The 20821-nt window shown below is 38.3% G+C and overlaps 1 protein-coding gene and 1 long non-coding RNA gene across 14 annotated transcripts in view; one reads left to right on the top strand and one right to left on the bottom strand.

Moving 5' to 3' along the window:
• The window catches only part of LOC129143652 (uncharacterized), a 663501-nt gene that overhangs the window by 606119 nt on the left and 36561 nt on the right, over window positions 1-20821 (top strand). The gene's annotated exons all lie outside the window — the stretch shown is intronic.
• TNIK (TRAF2 and NCK interacting kinase) overlaps window positions 1464-20821 on the bottom strand; it is a 398989-nt gene continuing 379631 nt past the window's right edge. For 8 of the 11 annotated variants that reach the window (XM_016940186.4, XM_016940185.4, XM_516876.8 and 5 more), the window contains 6 exons: window positions 20003-20137; window positions 11697-11797; window positions 8987-9136; window positions 6710-6869; window positions 6320-6459; window positions 1464-4096 (listed from right to left, as the gene is read on the bottom strand). In XM_016940186.4, coding sequence (XP_016795675.1) covers window positions 4013-4096; window positions 6320-6459; window positions 6710-6869; window positions 8987-9136; window positions 11697-11797; window positions 20003-20137 — 770 coding nt within the window. In that variant the 3' untranslated portion in view covers window positions 1464-4012. The remainder of the gene's footprint in view (window positions 4097-6319; window positions 6460-6709; window positions 6870-8986; window positions 9137-11696; window positions 11798-20002; window positions 20138-20821) is intronic. The other 3 variants (XM_063806396.1, XM_063806395.1, XM_054682360.2) reach the window with 1 other exon arrangement.

Genomic DNA, 20821 nt, shown 5'->3' on the forward strand with positions numbered 1-20821 from the left:
CTGTTGAAATGATCAGAACATGGTACCAGTGGTGATTCTGGAATATAAAGAGCATAGTAGCGTCATTCAGAATTGTTATCAGCATGCTGTGGATTTTCTCATGTTTTCCTGCAGTAGGTTAAAATTAAAGTTTTATCAATAACTATCTTCTTTCTTAAAAATAATGTAGCACATCTTACATCTTAAAGCAATCAGCACAAATGCAAGTGATGCCTGTTCAAGCAGACTTTCAAAGACAGCACACACTGTTAACACAAAGAGCTCTTCCACGTTTCAAGAATACAGTGACGGGAACTGGTACACATAGTAGTAGGGAAAGCATTTTTTTAAAAACTTCGTGGAATGTGAGACTTTAGCCCCTTCCTTTTCTGGCAGTGGATAAAACCAAAATGGTTCTGGCTGGAATTTCACATCTTGCTAATAATCTACTGGACAGGAGGGACCAGAGACACCAATTACCAATGAGTCACAAGAACAGACAAAAATTGTTAGTAGGTTTTGACAACCAGGAACTAAGGTGTTTTTAAAAAACATGTACTTGATGCAAAGTATATTAGGAGTGCACCCTAGAAAACAATGTCAAAGTGTTAGAAAAATGGAGCCCCTGTCCAGGTGACCTTGTGAGATTTCACCCATAACTTAATATACCCTGTTTAATGAAAATAATAGTTCTAGGTCTTCTTGAAGGATTGTTTAGAAGTCTCCAAGAAAAATAATGAGATCTATCTAAAATAGAGCTGTTCAATTTTATGTGGAACTTAGTGAAAGCTGTCTTCATTTGCATTGTGTGTTATGACAGTGGTCTGGCTGGAACTGGCAGGGGGAAGAGCCTCATTATTTGAAGGAACTTCACTGGTCATCCATTCCTACCACCACTGATGCAGGAATCCATGCTACAGTATCTTTGACTGGCACCCAGGAATGATGGTCACCTGCCAGACCCCAGACCCAGACTATGGTGTGGGCAGGCTCAGTAGATTTTACTGGATGATTAGTAATTTAGAGCAGTAAGAACTGGCAGATCTAGTGAAACTTACTCTGAGGGGAGGGCTCAGTTTCTCCAGTTTCTCTTTGTAGGAAAATAAAAATAAAATGAGCCAATTTCTAGAGACAAAATCACCTATAAAAAGATCAAAACTAAAGATTTTTTTTGTTGAGATGCTATAAAAATGGATGAAAAACAACCGTTCCTCCCCTACCCCCAAAAAGAATTAAGGCAATTCAGAAAGTTTGGATGAGCCACAAGGACACCATTCTGACGTATTCTGCATGTTCTAGGCCTCCTTATGTCAGGGCTGGGGTCTGTCTTGCTGGAGGAAAATTTATTTTTGAAGATAAAAGCTTCAGTGAATTCTTTAAATATCTGTCTTTTAAAGAGCACAGATTTCTGGGGGGCCCATTTAAATTTGGATTTGCCTTGTACTCAGTGTAAAATATTAGTACAAAAATATAAAAGGCATGGCTTGATGTTTAACGTCTGTGTTTTATTGTTGTTGGCACCAGAAAAGCTCATGTTCTATGTTATGTCACTGTACATACTGTAAACAAGACTGCATTAATATTGTTTTCTTATGATTTGTTTCAATGAATCTAGATTTTAAAAAATACATTCACAAACTACCTTATGTTTAAACACAATGATTCCCTTTTATTTCTTAACTGTACCCAAAATCCCACAATAAAAAAATCATTTAAAGCTGTGTGTTTCAAACTTATCACTTAGAAATAAAAACAAAACAAAACATAAAAACAAAGATCAGTTTGCAACATAATTTAAAGAAGCTTCTGGTTTAAAATACCACAGCAGCAATATAAAGAGCTGGTGGCAATCACATTCGGGAGTGAAATCGAAATCAATATATTTTGTCCACATCAGCATCCAATTACAGTAGTTGTTAAATTCAATCCAAAAAGTTATTGCTGAATTTGTGGCATGGAATTTGAGAAGATAGTATTGTTCAGCAGCACAACCACAGCAGTAAAAATGAGAACAGGAGGATTTCATTGCTTTTGAGAGCTAAAGGGACCATGAGGAGGATATCTTGCTGATTGCCTGAAGATAATCCTCAGTTACATTCCTGCATATTACCTGCTTTAAATAAATGCAAATGACAACCACCTTTTCAGGAGGGGCATAATAATGTAATCCAGAAACTAGAATGTTTCCCCTTCTCTTCCCCATCTTGCCCAAACCACTAGATTGAAATGGCTCCATTTTCCTAATGTGTATTTCGTTCTCATTAATAGTACATCAGCTGCTCGTGTATTTAGGCAAAGTCAGTAAGATCGTAGTTTTTTTTTTTTTTTTTTTTTTTGATCCATTTACAGTAATTATTTTCTCCAGAAACAAGCCACATTAGTTTTTGTCATTGGATTCCCCCAACTTCCAATTTTTTAAGAAGAAAAATTTGGTCAACTACTGTTTTGTTTTAAAAATGTTAAATGCACCTGAGATTGCCAGTTGAGCTCTCTATATGTCTCCTGGAGATAACACTGCTGTGATGAACAGTGAAACAAAAACAAACAAAACGAGGTAGGTTAAAACAGGAAGCGCAACACAGATATTGTTTGCAACACCTCGATACCACAGGCGGCCATGCTTGTAGCTTTGGAAAAAAAAAATCCCAGTCGCATAAAAGTTCAAATCATTTGAGTAAGAGTTTATAAGGACACAAGTCAACCTGAACTAAATACATACATATTTCTGCACAAATGTTGTTTACCGTATGTTGGGTAATTTGGAGGAAGGTAAAGTGATTAGGGTCTCAAAATTTTGTCCAAAGCCTTGCTTTCAAGTTCTCTAAAATTGGAGCCAATGATGCCTCTTGTATCTGAGGCAGGCTTAGGAGTCTAGTCCCTTCTCTCACCCACACAGGGAGAACACAGGCAGCTCAGAAACATTTATTATTAATTTTTTCAGTCACAGTTTTCATCTTGAGAAAGTGGCACCCTCAGGAGAGAGCTGGGAATGTTCAGAGCCTGAATATCATCCACTCTCCAAGTCCCAGAAAGAACTCAACAAAGTCTTAGTCCTAATGCAGCCCAAACCAAGTGACCTCTTAGCTGGGAGGCTTTGTGCATTTTAAAAAAGACTATGTAAGCTTGTTTCCCAGAAGCTCGTTCTGTCTGACCCCATCTGTCATCCCATCTTTTTCCCTGATCTGTTGCATAATAGCTGAGGGAAAGTTGTGTTAGAGAGTCCCTCCATCGCTAGGCCAGCTCAACTCAATGGCGTTAGTATCCTATTCAACACACTCCATTCTGTAAAGGGCCATATAAAAATGTGGCCTGTCAGATTCACAAAAGTGGTAGTTGATTTTATTAGACTAGTAGTTTTAAGGCTAGTAGTTAGCCATTTAAAATCTATTTCCCAAAAGAGGGGAAAACTAGTATTTTTCTTCTCTTTTTAAAAATTCATTAGCCAGTTGCTATCAAAAAGCAACCTTTTGGGTTGGTGAAGGCAAGAGAGTTCTTAAATTACTCCACTATGTAGTTATGGCCTTCAGCCTAAGGAGATAAGGTACATTTATTGTGCTGTCTCTCATCATTGGAAATTTTACAACATACCATATACTTAAAACTAGTAGGCAGACAGAATTTAAAAGACTCATTTTCGCAGTATGCATTCTTTCCCCATTCTTGCAGAGTAAAGGGGTAAAGAAAAAAGGTAAAAACCTGAAAACCCACCATAACACAGCTTAATCGTTAAGAGCACACAATATTTGTTTCTATCCCTAATTCCGAAGGGCACATGGTCCATCTTTGTCCACAGACAAGGCAGCATTCTTGGGGATCTCCTGGAAATTCCTGCCACCTTTTTCTCTCCTTCTCAACCAGGCTGCAACATTGAAAGATGGACTGTATTGGGAGGGGCGGAGGGAGAGGAAAAAGGGAAAGCGATATGTTCAACCAAGCCTTCTGATTCTGCCTCTAGACTGGCATAAGTCCACATGAGTTATGTTCTTTTAAATTAGAAATAACGCCATGAAGATAAGTGCCAAGTGCTCTTCTGTTACCAGTTCATCATGGAATTTCTGTTGAGGGTCATGAAAAACACTTGGCTACTTCCTCCAGATCGCACGGATGCAAAAAATACCTGTTTGAAATTAAAAAGAAGTTAGTTCAACTGCATGGTCTTTTCCCCTCTTTTCTTCAACCGTCCATCCATTTTCTCTCACATGTCCTATCCTTGCCATGTGTCAGGTCTTAAGACTCAATGGCTTGTGTTTATAAAGTCCCTTTGGATATCGTGCATCCTATGTAAAAACTCCTGCCTTTATTCCTAGGTTGTTATTATTCCTTATTGTGGTATTGGTCTCCAGAGATGCTGAAGGGGCTATATCTTCATTTGTAACATCTCTTTGGGTGTTCACTTTTTAAAAGGGAGTTTCATGCTAGGATAACGTGCTGGATTTCTGGCATAGGACCCAACAGGTTCTTTGTTAATTTCTAGAAAGGCACAGAAGCTTCCCTTCTCTCACCCTTAAATGACAAGAAAGTAGACTTCAGGATGGAAGGGAATCCCTTCAAATTCTCAAAGTCAAGGGGGAGTTTTAGGCCTACTGACTATCATACAGTTTCAGATTTCAGTTTTTTAAATTTAAGATAAAAACATTAAATAGTGTGATCAGATAGGGCAAGGTATTTAATGCCTACTCATTTTGGCATTTCAAGAGTTAACGCATGGTTTCTCTGCTGATGGTGGCATATCCCAGGGCAAATGAGATCATAGCATTAATGAGGAGAACCACAGTCCATTAGGTCTGAGTCTGTTAAGTCATTTTATCAAACAACTGACAAACGTGAGAAAAATTTGGGTTACTGCTTGCTTGAGCTGAATGTTTAATGTTAAAGAACCACTGCCCAAGGAAAGTAATATTTTGGGCTATGGCCTAGCCCTTCAGTCAGTCAATACCTAACTTTGGTACGAGGCATTTGCTTTTGTCACTAGTCTAAAGTCTCTGCTACTTCATTTCTATAGCTTCTTCAGAAGAATGCTAACAACAACTTCTTAGGGAGGTCTCTGGAAATGCTTGACATTCACCTAATGCTGCATATGAAAGTAATGCTACTCTTAGGGTCAATGAATCAAAACGGAGAAGGACAGAGAGGGCCTACGGAAAACCACAATGAAGAAAAGAAAGGGCTGCTGTTCCCTCCAAGTTGTGTGCCCCTGGCTGTAAACCTTGGGTTGCAGACACTGGTGTGGCCCCAGCCTACTCCTAAGGGTGTGGCATGGCTTGGAACAGCCCTGTTGGGGTAGGTTTTCAATCAGAATGTGGGTATCCATACCCAGATCACTCCTGGTTTTTTGATTCTTAGAGACTGGGTGGGAGCTGGAGTTTTACTAGGTTATGTTTGTTTTCTAGGAAATCTAAATGGCTGGAACCATCTTTGCCACCTGCAGCTACTGTCCACCCAGACCACATCAGGTCAGAGTAGTGGGCCAGGGTTGAATATAGTTTAGGCCCACATCACCAGGTTTGGACTAAGACCAACCTGACCTTTGGGGAACTGGGGTGGACAAAGGGATATACAAAAATTCAACCCATCATACTGTTTTTCTATAGGCGTTTATGTCTGTGGCTTTGGGGACAGCATTTCTATGTTGGCCACAGCCACAAAGGATGAATTCACAAATGCAGTATGGCTTAGCTACTAAAACCTCGGGGTTACTCTACAGGGAGGGTAAGGGAGAAGCAGTACTGCTGCAGAATACCCCTCTGAGGTCACTGATCATGCCAGACGGACACAGCCAATTTCACTGGAAAACAGTTCACCTATGACATTTCAGAAGAAACATGGCTGGAATGACACAAGACATGGCACTAGTTGAGTTTGTGATTGTGCATTCCTTAAGGAATGGGTGACATTTTTAAAAAGCTTATATTTCTACACATCAAATGTTTTGGATTTAAAGGTGAATATAAGGTGATTGGTTAGGTCTTGAAAGTGACTTTGTGAAAAGTCTAAAAGTGGAAGTATAAAGTTGACCCACTGTGAGATGATTAATGATGGGCCAACTGCTCTAAGTGCTTAGGAGAATTTGGGGTGTCTGCTGAGTCATCATAAGGCCTTCAGGCCACAAAAGTTTCTAAGAGGTTTACAAGAAATTTCTAAATGTTTTTATGTAGTTTTTGACATGTGAATAATATATTGAGTGCTCACATGGATCAAACCAAATAATGCCATTTCAAGATAATATTGATTGTTTAACACAGATGTGATTCAAATCAGTATAAAGGAAAATGAAGGTTTCACAGGTACCTGGTGGTCTCTTAAAATGCAAACACTAATGCAAATGTTGAAACGGATTTACCTTATCATTTCTTTCACATAGAAACTTTAACCTTTGAGCTCGCTTATGCATAAATACTCCATCCAAATGTCCTGTTTCCACTGACCGGATCTCAATAGCTTTCTCGCCCCAGCCCATTATCTGATTGGAATGAATGTAGGCTGTCAAAAGGAATTTCCAAAACTGCATTAAAAACATTAGATGGGCAATAACTCACAGCATCTGTTCACATCTTAACCACAAAAATGACAAATGACTTGAGATAAATGGACAAAGCAACTCTTACAAGAGTTATTCACAGATTTTTTTTTTTTTTTTTTTTGTGGAATCAAATGGTTGTTTCACATTTCTTGATTTTCGTTTCATTTGGGGGGTGTAACTGCTGAAGGAGATAAGGAATGGTTAACCTACCCACAGACGTGGGCATTTCTCCCCATTGGAGCACCACATCCTTAGTTATCCGGCCATAGGTGTTTACATACACCCCCTCATCCTCATAGCAAACAAGCATTTCCATTCCATCTGTTTTAGGCAAGATGACAATAGCATGAGGAGTGATATTGCCCTGAATCTAGAAGACAAAGAAAAGCCAAGCATTATTCTTTTAAAAAATAAAACTCCTTGACTATTCATCTCTAACAACTGCAAAAAAGAGGTTTTTGTTTATTTTCATTGTCACCCTAAAGACTGAAATTTGCTTTAATTTAACCACTGACTTGTAAAATACCCTGGTAAATCAAACTTAGTCACTAGATTAAAAATTCAATTTACCTGTTCCTAAAAAGAGCATGTAAATCTATGGCACACCTACTATGTGCCAGTCATGGGGCCCTTTACATATATAATTTCTAGTACGTACAATAGCTCCCCAAGGTAGATAGCTTTGTTTACAGATGAGGAAACTGCATCTCAGAAGGGCTTTGTGTCTTAACCAAAGTTGTGCTAGTATTTGTTGGTAGAGTTGGGATTTGTGTATATCTTGCTGACGTTGAAATTAATGTGTTTTCTATTAGCACAACCACTTCCAAAAAAAGATGAGGAGAATGTAAGCCAGCTGAATCTAATGGAGATAGCTTAAGTGGGGTCAAAATGAACTACCAAAATAATCTGTGAAAAAAATATATATATAGGATTGTTTATCTGGGTGTCTAAATGCCAGAATAATTCATGTCTTGGTTAGAAAAAATATTTAGAATTACCACTCATTAAAAAAAATCACTATTGCCGCACACAGTGGCTCATGCCTGTAATCCCAGCACTTTGGGAGGCCGAGGCGGGCGGATCACGACGTCAGGAGATTGAGACCATCCTGGCTAACACGATGAAACCCCGTCTCTACTAAAAATACAAAAAATTAGCTGGGCGTGATGGTGGGCACCTGTAGTCCCAGCTACTTGGGAGGCTGAGGCAGGAGAATGGTGTGAACCCAGGAGAGGCGGAGCTTGCAGTGAGCCGAGATCATGCCACTGTACTCCAGCTTGGGTGACAGAGTGAGACTCCGTATCCAAAAAAAAAAAAAAAAAAAAAAAAAAATCACTATTGAAATAAGTGTATATTAATTTGTTCTAGGAAAGGAAATGTGATGTTGTTGTGATCCCCTAGTTGAGAATGCCATGGCAGCCCAACATGTGCATGATAGATTGGACTAAGAGAGTTGAGGATTATCATAGTTACGCCTTAGCTGCCTCACCAGGAATGTGAGCTGTGAGTCCTTGTGTTCACCCACATCCACATGAGTTAAAAGTGGTAATAATGCAGCAATGAATGGCAGTCGTGTGTGTGTACGTAATATACTGAAACAACTTCTTTTAGTTATTGCATTTCATTAGAATAAAGTCTTAAAACTCTCAAAATACCAGTCAGCAGTAGCTTCAAACATTCCTGATAAATAGTTTCTCCTGTATGTTAGTCTTGGGATTACACACAGGACACACACTTTACACTACACTTAATCCTAATAAGTGAATCCATATGCAGCATTTCCCTTTAACAGTTATGTTTCAAGCAATATGTCAGGATAGTAATATGAATATTTTAGGGCTAATAAGAAGATCTACAATTTGCAGGGCCCCGTACCAACTGCTTTAGATCCATTACCTCATTTAATACTAATGATAATCCTATGGGATAAGTCTTTTTATCCATATTTTACAGATGGGAAAGCTGAGGATTGGAGAGGCTGCCTGCTGTGTCCATTACTGCAAAGCTAATACATGCTAGAGCCACTGTGTCTGACTCCACTGTACCACACTGCCCTCAAGCTGAAGAGAGGAACTAAAAATAGCAAAAAAGAATTTTCTGCAATAAATTAGTACCTGACCATTGGCTTTCTCTAACATAAAATGAACGAATTTCCCTTCAAAAACTGAATGTGGAAATTTGTCTACCGAATATAATTCATGCCCTTGAAAGAAATATATCATATTCATTTTAATCTAAAGTCCAAAGAGACAACATGTAAATGCTAAATGATTTCTATTATGTATTCCCCAATTTTAGGAAGTCATAAAAATTAGTTAAATTTATATATTTTAGTTATTAAAAGCAGTATACTTAATGAAGAACGAAAGCCCATTTGCTGGTTAGTAAACTGTGCATGACTTCTACTGAAACTATGCAAAACAAATCTCTTTCTACATGCAGGCTGTTGTACAGAGAGCCCTTGAAAGTCTACTTCTGAGTACTTACATGAGATGGTATGTAGATATCATAAGAGTTTCCTGAATCAACATCAATTACATGGAAACCAGTGTGTGAACCAAAAATAACCTTTAATCTTTGACCTTCTTCTACCGTGAGATCAACTAGCAGAGGCTTGTGCTGGAGATCTGCAAAAGACTTTAAAAGTCACCCCATTAGTATCCACATCACTCAAAGAGGCATCTTAATTTTTTTCCTTTAGCCACTGTCTAGAGGAAGTTAACTTCTAACTTTATTAAAGTGAAAAACTAGAAAATTTCTCTTTCAGTTTTAGGTCTGTTGATATTCTGGCCCTAGGAGGAAGGGTCTAGCATCCATTTGTGCCCCTTTCTCTACCCTTTGTCCTTCGGGGCAGTGAAGTTTAAGTTGGTGCACAGGTGTAAATTTTGATAGTGGTAATGTATATTAAAAACCTGGTGCCTGGGTATTGCTGTTTTTTCCTGTTTATTTCTGGCCTTTGTCCTCTGAAGAAGGCCCAGTCACCTCTCTGGCCCCCCTCTTTCCCATGTGGCAACCAGGCCCATCCACAGCAACTACCCTTTCAGAGACAGCCTGGGAGGGACAGCCAAGGCCGGCTGTTTTCTCAGCCAGTTTAGTATTAATGGGCATGCTCTGGTTTGGATTTTTCTTCAGTGAATGAGTGGGCATAAGATTGGCACTTTCTCTTAACTTAATGTTGGAATCTGAGACTTGGGTTTGGGTGGTAGAGAAAGAGGTGGGAGAGGAACATCACAAGATTGATGGCTTGCATTGACTATTTGGGTTTAACTAGAAAGCAAAAAGAGAGGTCTTGCCAAGTTTGTCAAAGTTCTCTGTGTTTGAATCCAGAGCCCAAGCCCCAACTAACTGTCAAGTGTTCCTCTGCCATTTTCCTTTGCTATTTTTTAAGCACGCTCTACCTTTGGGCCTTGAGATCTGGGAGAGCATTTGTGAAACTACAATTGCCTTAACTATAATGCCACTGCTACCTCTCAGACCCTTCTCTTCTCATCTTTTGCTAACACCATTCTGACAGCATGGGAAGCTCTAGCGTCCTGTCCTTGTCCTATGGGAAGGCTTGGCCTCTTGCCAGTTCCAGTCTTTCCTGTTCAAGTCTTTGCCTTTGCTCTTCCCTCTTTCTGGGCTGGATAGGGTCTGTCAGAAAGAACATTTTGCACTCTCTCATGTGTCTCTGGGTCATAAAATAATGGCAATAACTTCAGAGCAAGAATCGGAATGGGATGTTGATTGAAAAGCTTTTGTGGAGACAGATTTTGGCAGAACAGGAGTACCACTTTGGCTTTTAGGAGTTATCCCTTGTTATTAGTAACCTAATGCATTCCAATTTTTTTCCATAAAAGTGAGGTCATGGAGGGGAGCCCATTTCCATTAATGAATCTATTTTCCTGAGCACATCAGAAGCCATCTGCCCTAAGGGAACAAGATAGAAGTGATTCACCTCTGAAGTGGGCCTACATGGTGTTCCAAGGGCAGTTTTGCCCTTCATGAGAATGTGGCAGAAAATAATAAGGAGCCAAATGGAGATAACAGTCATAAAGGTGGGGAGAAAAAGTGAGAGCCAATGAGACATAAAGAAGTAGACAGACATAAGCTGAGAGAGAGAGAGACAGAGAGAGATCAGAGAGAGAGCGTGAGAGAAAACAGAAGATAAGTTCACTTGGGCTATGGATAGGTTATGTGGCTCTGAACACATCTGGGTGCCTGTAAGTACTGGTCCTCCTGGTATTCGGGTGTCAGCTTCATGAGCTGGGGTCAACAGGACTAGCACATCCCCATCCCACTCCTGGCAAATCTCATGAGTGACCAATCCAACCATGGTGGGTACAGACTTAGACAAGGTAAAAAATGAAAAGGCAATCAAAATAGAAGAATGCAGAGAAACTAGGTCATTTCTGTAAGTTAGCACTGGGGACATATAAGCATCACCTGAGTTTTAGGGACTTCATCCAGAAAGATTTATGAGGATTAAAAGAGACTCAGTTTAACTCTGAGATTCAGTGCTGCCATTTGTCTGCCTTTTTCTTTTTTTTTTTTTTTTTTTTTTTTTTTTTTTTTTTTGAGACGGAGTCTCGCTCTGTCGCCCGGGCTGGAGTGCAGTGGCGCGATCTCGGCTCACTGCAAGCTCCGCCTCCCGGGTTCACGCCATTCTCCTGCCTCAGCCTCCCGAGTAGCTGGGACTACAGGCGCCCGCCACCGCGCCCGGCTAATTTTTTGTATTTTTAGTAGAGACGGGGTTTCACCGTGTTAGCCAGGATGGTCTCGATCTCCTGACCTCGTGATCCGCCCGCCTCGGCCTCCCAAAGTGCTGGGATTACAGGCGTGAGCCACCGCGCCCGGCCTGTCTGCCTTTTTCAAACAAAATATCAGGGAATACCCTGGTTTAGGTGGCTTTATAACAAATGTCATTGCATAAGATCATAATCAATGCTATGCCTACTAACCATTCTAAATGCCTCTTGAGGATGATGATTCATAGATCTCAAGGAGGAGGGCATACCCAAATTTTAATCTAATTTTATAGCATTTACAAATATTCAGTCTTTACTTTTGAAACAATAAACCCTAGAGTACCTACACTTTTAAAACAGGTTTATTATCTATATGAAAATTGGTATTGGTATATATGGACTATTTTATTAATGGGTAGAAACAGAAAATTTTTAAAAAGCACATTTTAGATAATCACATCCCTGCTTACCTTAAATGCCATGAATTTATGATACGGTTTAGGAGCCCAAGCATATATTTCCACAGCATTCTTTAAGGCAATCACCAAAAATTTGATCCTTTCATATTTAACTGTAATAGAAAAATTATGAGTGAAAAAGTACATCAATTTACTCAAGTTCTTTGTATTAATATTAATGAATGTATAAGCAACAATATGTAAATTTAAATATTGATGTTGGGTGTCAGCTTCATGAAGGTGATATTCCTGGTGTGGGATTTTTTTCATAGATACTGATTTAGCTTCCCTTAGCGAACTTTGGTTGGCAGAACACTTATGGCTTTTGCTTTATATTGAAGACTCTTTTCATCATCCAGAGATATAACTGCTTAGGACTGTCTTTAACACTAGGTCTTGATGTTGATATTCATTGTAATAAGAATGTGCATAATTTCCTTCACGTTAGCTTGCCTGGCTTTTACGTTCACCCACATTTAAGTAGCTGAGAGCAGATATGGCAAGATGGTAGAAAAATTAGCAAATGGGCAGATATAAAGGCTGCCATTTGCTTATTATTTATATTTGAATTCCAATTACCAAGTGAAAGAATTGCTTATTTATGCTTCTAACGAAAGGGGGGTGTTAGGAGTCTTGGGTTCTGTTAGTGGCTTAAAGGGCTACGAATACTGACAAATCCTTTTACTCTTTAGAAAGATGGAATATTAAGCATTGTAAATTCTATGGACAGAAGCTTAGTTAAATGATTGAGTCCCCACAATGCTTTTGCCTACACAAAGTAGTACTCAATAAATGCTTACTGAATGGAAGAATAGAAGAACAGACTGTTGTCTGGCATTCTCTCCATTACTCTTACCTACGTGTGTGTCTCTGATAGAATAATAAGCAATGTTTACAGTGATGACCTTGAGAAATTGAACAATCCTTTAAGTGCCTTCTGAATCTTTTGCTGTTAAGTGTGGATTCTAATTCTTAGAGAATTCGTAATCCACAGTTGGTACACATGGCAGTCAGTTTCTTGGTAAAATATCTCAAGAAACAGAATATTCTGAGTCCTAAAGAAACTAGGTATGAAAAATTTTAATATACTTAAATGACATTAAGTTTCCAGTTACTTGCTTTATAACTTTTCATGACATAAAGTGTTTATTAGACTATTTTTGCTGATCTCTTCATCTGAAACCTAGGAAAAGATCCACAGCTCTTGGCATTGAAGGAACATACCTCAAAATAATAAGAACCATATATGACAAACCCAGAGCCAACATCATACTGAATGGGAAAAAGCTAAGAGCATTCCCCCTAAGAACTGGAACAAGACAAGAATTTCCACTCTTACCACTCCTATAGTATTGGAAGTCCTAGCCAGAACAGTCAGGCAAGATAAAAAAATAAAAAGCATCCAAACTGGAAAAGAGGAAGTGAAATTATCTCTGCTGATGACAGGATCTTATGCCTAGAAAACCCTAAAGATTCCTCCAAAAGACTCTTAGTGCTGATAACTTCAGTAAAGTTTCAGGACACAAAATTAATGCACAAAAATCAGTTACATCAATAATGCTCAAGCTGGGAATCAAATCAAGAGCTCAATCCCATTTATAATAACACACACACACACACACACCCCACACACACCCCTAGGATAATACATTTAACCAAGAAGGTGAAAGACCCCTACAAGAAGAACTACAAAGCACTGATGAAGAAACCATAGATGACACAAATGAATGGAAAAACATCCCATGCTCATGGATAGGAAGAATCAATATTGTTAAAGTGACTATACTGCCAAAAGCAGTCTACAAACTGCCAATGTTGTTTTTTACAGAATTAGAAAAGACAATTCTAAAATTCATATGGAACCAAAAAAGAGCCCAAATAGCCAAAGCAATCCTAAGCTAAAAGAACAAAGTTGAAGGTATCACATTACCTGACATCAAACTGTACTGTAAGACTGTAATAACCAAAGAAGCATGGTACTGATACAAAAATAGACATACAGATCAATGGAACAGAATAGAGAACCCAGAAATAAAGCCACATACCTACAACCAACTGATCTTCGACAAAGTCAACAAACATAAACAATGAGGAAAGGACACCCTGGGAAAATTGGCTAGCCATATGCAGAAGAATGAAACTAGACCCTTATCTCTTACCATATACAAAAATTAACTCACGATGGATTAAAGATTTAAATGTACCCAAAACTGTAATAAGAAAACCTAGGAAAAACTCTTCTGGATATTGGCCTAGGCAACATGTTTATGACTAACACCTCAAAAGCAAATGCAACAAAAACAAAAACAGACAAATGGGACTTAATTAATAAGCTAATGAGCTTCTGCGTGGCAAAATAAACAATCAACAGAGTAAGGAGACAACCTACATGATGGGAGAAAATATTTGCAAACTATGCATCCAACCAATTACAAGGAATGCAAACAATTCAACAAGAAAAAATCCTATTAAAAAGTGGGCAAAGGACATGAACACACATTTCTCAAAAGAGGACATATAAGCAGCCAACCAACAGATGAACAAATGCTCAATATCACTGAACATCAGAGAAATGCAAATCAAAACCACAATGAGATGCCATCTCACACCAGTCAGAATGGCTATTACTAAAAGGTCAAAAAAAAAAAAAAGATGGTGGTGAGGCTGCAGAGAAAAGGGAATGCTTATACACTGTTGGTGGGAATGTAAGTTAGTTCAGTCTCCTTGGGAAACAGTATGGAGATTTCTCAAAGAACTAAAAATAGAACTACCATTCTACCTAGCAGTCCCACTTCTGGGTAAATCCCAAAGGAAAATAACTTTTTTTTTTTTTTTTAAATCAAAAGGGCACCTGCATTTGTACGTTTATTGCAGCACTGTTCACAACAGCAAGGTCATGGTATCAAGTTAAGTTGTCCATCAATGGTTGATTAGATAAAGAAACTGTTGTATATATACAGCATGGAATACTATGCAGCCATAAAAAGAATGAAATCGTGCCCTTGGCAGCAACGTGGATGGAGCTGTAGGCCAATCTCCTAGGGTAAAATAACCCAGAAACAGAAAGTCAACACATGTTCTCACTTATAAGTGGAAGCTAACAATGGGGTGCACATGGACACAAAGCTGGAAATAATAGACACTGAGGACTCTAAAAGGGGAGTGGCAGGTTAAGGGCTGAAAATTTACCTGTTGCGTATAATGTTCGCAATTTGGGTGATGAGTTCACTGGAAGCCCAAGCCTCACCATTATGCAATATACCCATGAAACAAACCTGCATATGTACCCCCTGGATCTAAAATAAATTTTAAAAAGAAAAGAAAAAAAAATCCCTTCAGATTTTGCTGATTTTCAGGGTGAAAGAAGAAATAAATAGGTTCATATTTTTAAAGAAATTTAAAATCATCTTGAAAATGAAAACTTATCTAAGCACATATAGGCTCAGATAAATCAAGAAATATTTTAAATGACTCTTGGATATACAATTTGCTTTTCTTTTTTATTCTCATTTTATATTTTTAAAATTTCACAAGAATTTGAACATACTAGAATACTCGTGCTACAAGAAGATGTCAGTGCTGTTGTGGCTGGAATTTCATAGGGGAAGCTAAGTGGAAACTACAAGTGGTTCTTTGGATAACTAAGGCAAACAGTGTTTCTGAAAATTAAGCTGGTCTCAAGTTTTCTGATAGAGAATTACCAGATATTGCTCCCTGGTTAAATTTTACTTTAGATGTGTGGATATAGATCAGCCTACTGATGTTAGGACAATGAAGGGACGGCAATGATTAGAAGGAAGACGTCAGAAATGTTAGAAGGGCCAACAGTAGATGTGCAGGTCAAATAGGATTCCTGTAGCCTGATGTTTTTGAAAAACACTTGTCAGGTATATGCAAGAGATAATATTCAGAAATTTTGCATTATTTCCTGCAATGAATTTTATTGCTCTGTAATCATAGAGTATTAGTTTATGGACACAAAATTTGATCACTAGAAATCTTTGGACTAACAAATGCCAAGTAATAAAGGCAAAATACTCAAAAGGAAACAGCTTTGAAATTGTTTCTATTGCTTTCCCCTGAAAACATGACCTGTTCTCAAAGAAAGCAGCTCACTATTTTCAAAAGAAAACCAAATATGCATATGAATCTGAATTCTATTTGGTGTGAGAATGATGGGATGTATGTTTTATACTTTGCCAAATTATCAGATTGAGGACAAGAAAAAATTAGTATTCCAGGGTATCCTATTAGAAAGTACCAAATAATTGTGATTCCTGAACAAAAATGTGCAGTGGAGCAAATAGCTTGCACTGCTGCCCAGCCTGCTATAGAAAAACATTCCCGCATGTGGTCTGGTTTGTGAATAAAGCTATGTCCTTTGAACATCCATTCCTTTTTTAAAAAACAAATACTTCTTAACTGATTTCCCTGGGCCTGGCTCTGTGCTAAGTGCCGGCGAGATGTAGATGTGGCTTTGGCCACATATGTTTACAGACATTAAATGTTTTTTTTTTTTTTTTTTCCAAAAGCTGCTTTTTTTTTTTCTTTGAGATGGAGTCTCGTACTGTTGCCCAGGCTGGAGTGCAGTGGCACCATCTCGGCTCACTGCAACCTCCATCTCCCAGGTTCAAGTGATTCTCCTGCCTCAGCCTCCTGAGTAGCTGGGATTACAGGTGCCCGTCACCATGCCTGGCTAATTTTTTGTATTTTTAGTAGAGACAGGGTTTTACTATGTTGGCCAGGCTGGTCTCAAATACCTGACCTCACGATCCACGTGCTTTGGCCTCCCAAAGTGCTGGGATTACAGGCGTGAGCCACTGTGCCTGGCACAAAGGCTGCTTTTTATACTTATCAATACATACATTATCTATGTTGTAAGACATAGATAATGTTGTAAGGTCAGGGGCTTTTTTTTTTTCCTTTGTAAAACTGTGAGTGACATGTTATTAAGTGAGGAACGTGTCCTTCTCAGGCACCAAGCCTTCAGGTTCACTAGCCAGCCCCAACACTTCCTAGTATTGTGTCAAGGTTATCTGGGAAGGTCACCTGGAATGAAATTAGAGAAAAGGCAGGTGGAGACTCTGCTTCAAAATAGAGTCCCCTTTCTAGTTGGCAGAATGCGATACACTGAAGTTCTTGCTTTCTGAGCTCTTCTTTATAGCATGCCCCTTCTGTTTCCACATTCTGTATTTGATACACTTGATTAGATTTCAGCCGACATTATGTCATCACACATGATTGGACCCACTTGACTGGTTAAAATTTCAAACGTGTCTCATACTTTTCTGAGACCACATCATGGACTCCTTTGAACTGAAGGTGTCTAAAGTTCCTCCGCTGCTCCTTTATTGTCATTCTTTATGTTAAATAATTAATGTATTTTATCTAGTACACATTTTAAAAGCCTCCACACATTTTCTTATCAGCTATGGATTGAACAAGTCTTACAGGTACCTATTTTAAAAAGCCAAAGAACTCTACAGGGCTTATGAAAACCAAGTACCTGCCTCCCTGCTGATTCCTGCTCCGTAAAAACAACCGCTTGCAACTCTTTCAACTACTTCTTTCAGCAATTTGTTTCCAGATTTCTAAATAACATGATTATAATGTTATTCCTTGATTTTTTTTTTCAGTCACACACATTATTTACTGACTTTGTAGTATGGAAAGGATTTAATTTCTCACATCATTTCCTTCTCTCTCTAGCTTCTTCTCTTTCTTATGCATATGCACTCACGATTTACTTCTGTAAACTCTAAATATAGCTATATTTTAAATTTTTGGTTAAATCAATATTGAGTGTTAAAATTATTATTGTTCATGACTGAGGTATGTAGTATACCATGGTTACATTTCCTTTCTTGTTTCCCCCCCCCTTTTTTTATACTTGTTTTCTATGTATCTCTCTCTAAGCACATGTAAACTTTCTGCTAATAAATGCCCTTCAACATGGTCAAACGCAGCAGGTCATCTATTTATACCATTTTATTTTTCTTGGAGGCATCTTTCCTGGAACCCTGCATTGTCCCACTCTGCCAGGACTTATTTCTTTCTAGGCCTGTGGCAGACTTGTCACCCCAGGTTCCCTTCACCATCATTCTGGGTATTTTCTTCATCTTCCTGGACTACTAGGTTTAGTTATTTATTTTGGTGGAACACATCCTTCAGTTGCTTCCTGAGAAATGGTGCATGAAAAGTAAATTTTCGAGACAGGAGTAAATCGTGTGTGATAAAGTAGACTGCCCTCCCCAATGTGGGTGGGCCTTATGCAATCATTTGGAGACCAGACTAGAACAAAAAGGCTGAGTCTTCCTGCTTGGTTGAGCTAGGACATCAGTCTTTTCTGGCCTTCAGACTTGGACTGAAGCATCAGCATTTCTTAGGTCTTGAGCCTACCAGTGCTCATAGTGGAACAACACCATCAGCTTTCCTGGTTCTCAGGCCTTCAGATTTGAACTGGACTTAAAACTTTGGCTCTCTTGGGTCTGAATGAGCTTGTTGACTGAAAATCTTGAGACTTTTCAGCCTGTATAGTATAGTCATGTGAAATAATTCCTCATAATCTCTCTCTCTATATATGTATATACACATATATATATACACATATGTATGTGTATATATGTATGTACATACATATATACAGCTGTATGTATGTATGTATATGTGTATACACACACACACACTCACACACATATATATATCTCCTTAACCCTTAACACAGGAGGGCTATAAAATACTAGTTGGAAATAATTCTGTTGGGAATTTGGAAGGCCTTGCTGTATTGTCTTTTAAGCTTCTATATTGCTGCTGAGACGTCCCAGGCCACACTTATTCTGGGTCTATTGTATGTAAACTGTTTGTTATTTATTTAGTTATATTGTGACAGCTTTGCCAGTTTTGAAGGCCTTCTCATTTCCCAGGTATTGATATATCATGTTGATATGTCTTTTTGTGAGTCTTTCTTTCATTCAGTATGCTGGACACTCAGTGAATCCTCTTAATATGCGATTTCAAGGCTTTTAGTTCTAGATACCTTTCTTATATTCTTTCTTCAATACTTTCATTTCATATTCTCTAAAACTCTTATTACTTAGATTTTGAACCACTTGGACTGATCTTTTTATTTTCTTATATTTTCTCTGCTTTGCTTTTTGTTCTACTCTTTAGGAGAATTCCTTATCTTCTAACACTTTTATTACATTTTTTATTTCTGCCAATACATTTTAGTCTGCAAAATTTTTTCTTGGTCTCTAAATGACTTTCCCCTACTTTGTTCTACCCTTTTTTTTTAACAGCCCTTTTCTTGTTTTATAGAAAGAAGTTTTCTAATCTCTGTAAAGCTATTATAGTTTCTTGCTTCCTTCCTTCCTTTCTTTTTACATTTTCTTCCACTCCTTATTATCCCTGTTTCTTCTAACGTCCTTTCTTTCTGTTTATTTAGGTTTCCTTCATATTTGTGAATTTCTCCACTCCTTGGTATAGACAGGCTTATCTTTAGGGTAGTTAGGCAGCAAGCTTTTTTCATGGCACTTCAAATGTTAGTACCTGTACATCTTTTCTTTCTGGCCATTTAGTTTCTCCAAAGACATTTCTTACATTCTCTTCCCAGGGAGTATAGGCATGGCTATTTGGGAGCTAAGTAGGGGTTAGAGGGATGTGTATGTGTGTGTGTTTTCACAAGTATTCCCAGCATCATATTGGCTGTGCAAACCTTTCATCTTCTGTTGCAGCAGAGGAAGGTAGTGGCCTAACTACTCAGAGGTGGAGACTGGGTTCTGGAAGACTTGCTGCTCATGAATTTTCTAACAATTCTATTTTCAGTCCCACCTTACACCTCCACTTCCACCTCAGATTCCCCTGGGGCCTTAGTTCCTGGGCCTTTCCAGGTTCTGTTGGATTGATTTTGATCATTTTCCTCACTGCAGATTCAGAATTCAGAATTTCCTGGTATTCTAGGTCTTTTTCCAGTCACTCAGCTACTCTTTCGATTTTACCGACATTTCTTCTCCTCTCTTGGTCCCACTGTCCTCATAGGCTTATGGCATTTTTATTCTTTTCTTGTCATTTTAATGAGTCTTTGGAAGAAAGTAGATATAAATGTTCAAACTGGAGCCTAGGACTTTATTCTGAATGCACTCTTTCAATTTCATCAATCTGGCTTTTAAAAAATATAAATAATGCTGAAGGTTCCAGCAACATCTGAAGCTGGTCACACATGCATCATCAATCTGATAGAAAAAACTAGGTGAAACCTAACTAAATAAGTCTGATTGAGTAAACAGACCAAACTTATAATTCCACGTCTTGAGACTTACCAACTTTATAATGTATACAGCCTTCCAAGTCCCCAACAGTGATCCAGCCTTGTTTCTTTTCTACTTCTGGGTCATTATGTAGTATTCTGTTTCTTAACCATGAAAGATAGTAAACTCGTAGCTTATTCTTCTTTCCTGTTGAAATAATAGAGGTTTAATTTCAAATTGCTGTGACAGCTCTCACTTTTTCCTTCCCCACCTCCATTTATTTCTAATTTATTTACGTGTGTGTGTGTGTATGAAGGCATAATAACCAGTGTCCCCAGCACTTTGTCATTAAAATGGTGTTTCTGCCAGAACTTATGGTTAAAATAGCTCTACGTGTTTTAGACACATCACAAAATTACAATGTCTTTTATCTTCAGGTGGTTTCTTATTTGAGCATGTGCTCTTACTCTCTCTTCCCAATGCAAAGCAGTGTCTGCTGAACTTAGTAAGAGCTAACTCTTCAACAGAGTGATCAGAGTTCCAGAACATTCTAGATCAATCACATGAAGAAGTGTTGGCAACTGGGCATTTTGGCACCTGCCTTTCCTTCACCGTATAACCTAATAACAAACAAGAGGATAATATGGGTTCAGAAAATTATACTGGGCAGGTTTATGGTGCTGAAGTCACTGAAAGGAATACTGAACAAAAATAGAAAAGGAAAAAAAGGATGCAAACTTGAAAACTTAAAGTTCCCTTTGGTAAAGTGATCTTGGAATAAAGAATTCATAGGATGATAAAATATTTAGACAATATTGAAGAGTACACAAGTAGCAAAACTTGATATACTCCATTTGATTATTTGCACCAGATAAAATGTCCATTGGGATG

Source organism: Pan troglodytes, chromosome 2, assembly GCF_028858775.2.
Source record: "Pan troglodytes isolate AG18354 chromosome 2, NHGRI_mPanTro3-v2.0_pri, whole genome shotgun sequence".
NCBI lineage: Eukaryota > Metazoa > Chordata > Mammalia > Primates > Hominidae > Pan > Pan troglodytes.